Genomic DNA, 799 nt, shown 5'->3' on the forward strand with positions numbered 1-799 from the left:
CCAGGCGGGAATGCCATGGTGCCCCCAGAGGGACAATCCCTGCTCCCTGTGCTCACTCCCTGTGTTGTATCCCTGTGTTTTCCAGGCGGGAATGCCATGGCACCTCCAGGAGGACAATCCCTGCTCCCTGTGCTCATTCCCTGTGCTGTCTCCCTGTGTTTTCCAGGCGGGAATGCCGTGGTTCCCCCCGGGGCCCAGTCCCTGCTGCTGACGCAGAGCCCCACGCCCGCGCTGGGGGCCGTGGTGACCCAGCCCCTGCTGCGCCCGGTGCAGATCATGCAAAATGCCAACCACGTGCCCACCCCGCCCGTGACCAGCCAGCCCATCTTCATCACCACCCAGGTGAGCTCCAGCAGCTGCAAAATCCAGGGAAAACCGGCGGGAATAATCCCATTTCCTCGTGCGGTTCGAGGGATGTGGCGCCGAGAACCCTCCTGGGGTTTGGGGTTGGTTGGACACTTGGTCAACAGGAGGAGTTCTGGGGGGAGAAGGTTTGGGGGAAAAGGAGAGTTTTGGAGGAGGAGGTTTTGGGGAAAAGGAGGTTTTTGGAGGAGGAGGTTTGGGAAAAAGGAGGTTTTGGGAAAAAGGAGAGTTTTGAAGGAGGAGGTTTTGGGAAAAAGGAGAGTTTTGAAGGGGGAGGTTTTGGGAAAAAGGAGGTTTTGGGAAAAGGAAATTTTTGAAGGAGAAGGTTTTGGGAAAAAGGAGAGTTTTGAAGGAGGAGATTTTGGGAAAAAGAGTTTTGAAGGAGGAGATTTGGGAAAAAGGAGGTTTTGGGAAAAAGGAGGTTTTGGGAAAAAGG

The 799-nt window shown here is 55.3% G+C and overlaps 1 protein-coding gene across 1 annotated transcript in view; it reads left to right on the top strand.

The window, feature by feature from the left end:
• Positions 1 to 799, top strand: part of POGZ (pogo transposable element derived with ZNF domain) — a 16943-nt gene that overhangs the window by 605 nt on the left and 15539 nt on the right. The window contains exon 2 of the mRNA XM_027708936.1: positions 167 to 342. Within this exon, the coding sequence (XP_027564737.1) occupies positions 167 to 342 (176 nt within the window). The remainder of the gene's footprint in view (positions 1 to 166; positions 343 to 799) is intronic.

This window comes from Neopelma chrysocephalum, unplaced genomic scaffold, assembly GCF_003984885.1.
Source record: "Neopelma chrysocephalum unplaced genomic scaffold, ASM398488v2 Primary Assembly neopelma1_96635, whole genome shotgun sequence".
In the NCBI taxonomy this organism is placed as follows: domain Eukaryota; kingdom Metazoa; phylum Chordata; class Aves; order Passeriformes; family Pipridae; genus Neopelma; species Neopelma chrysocephalum.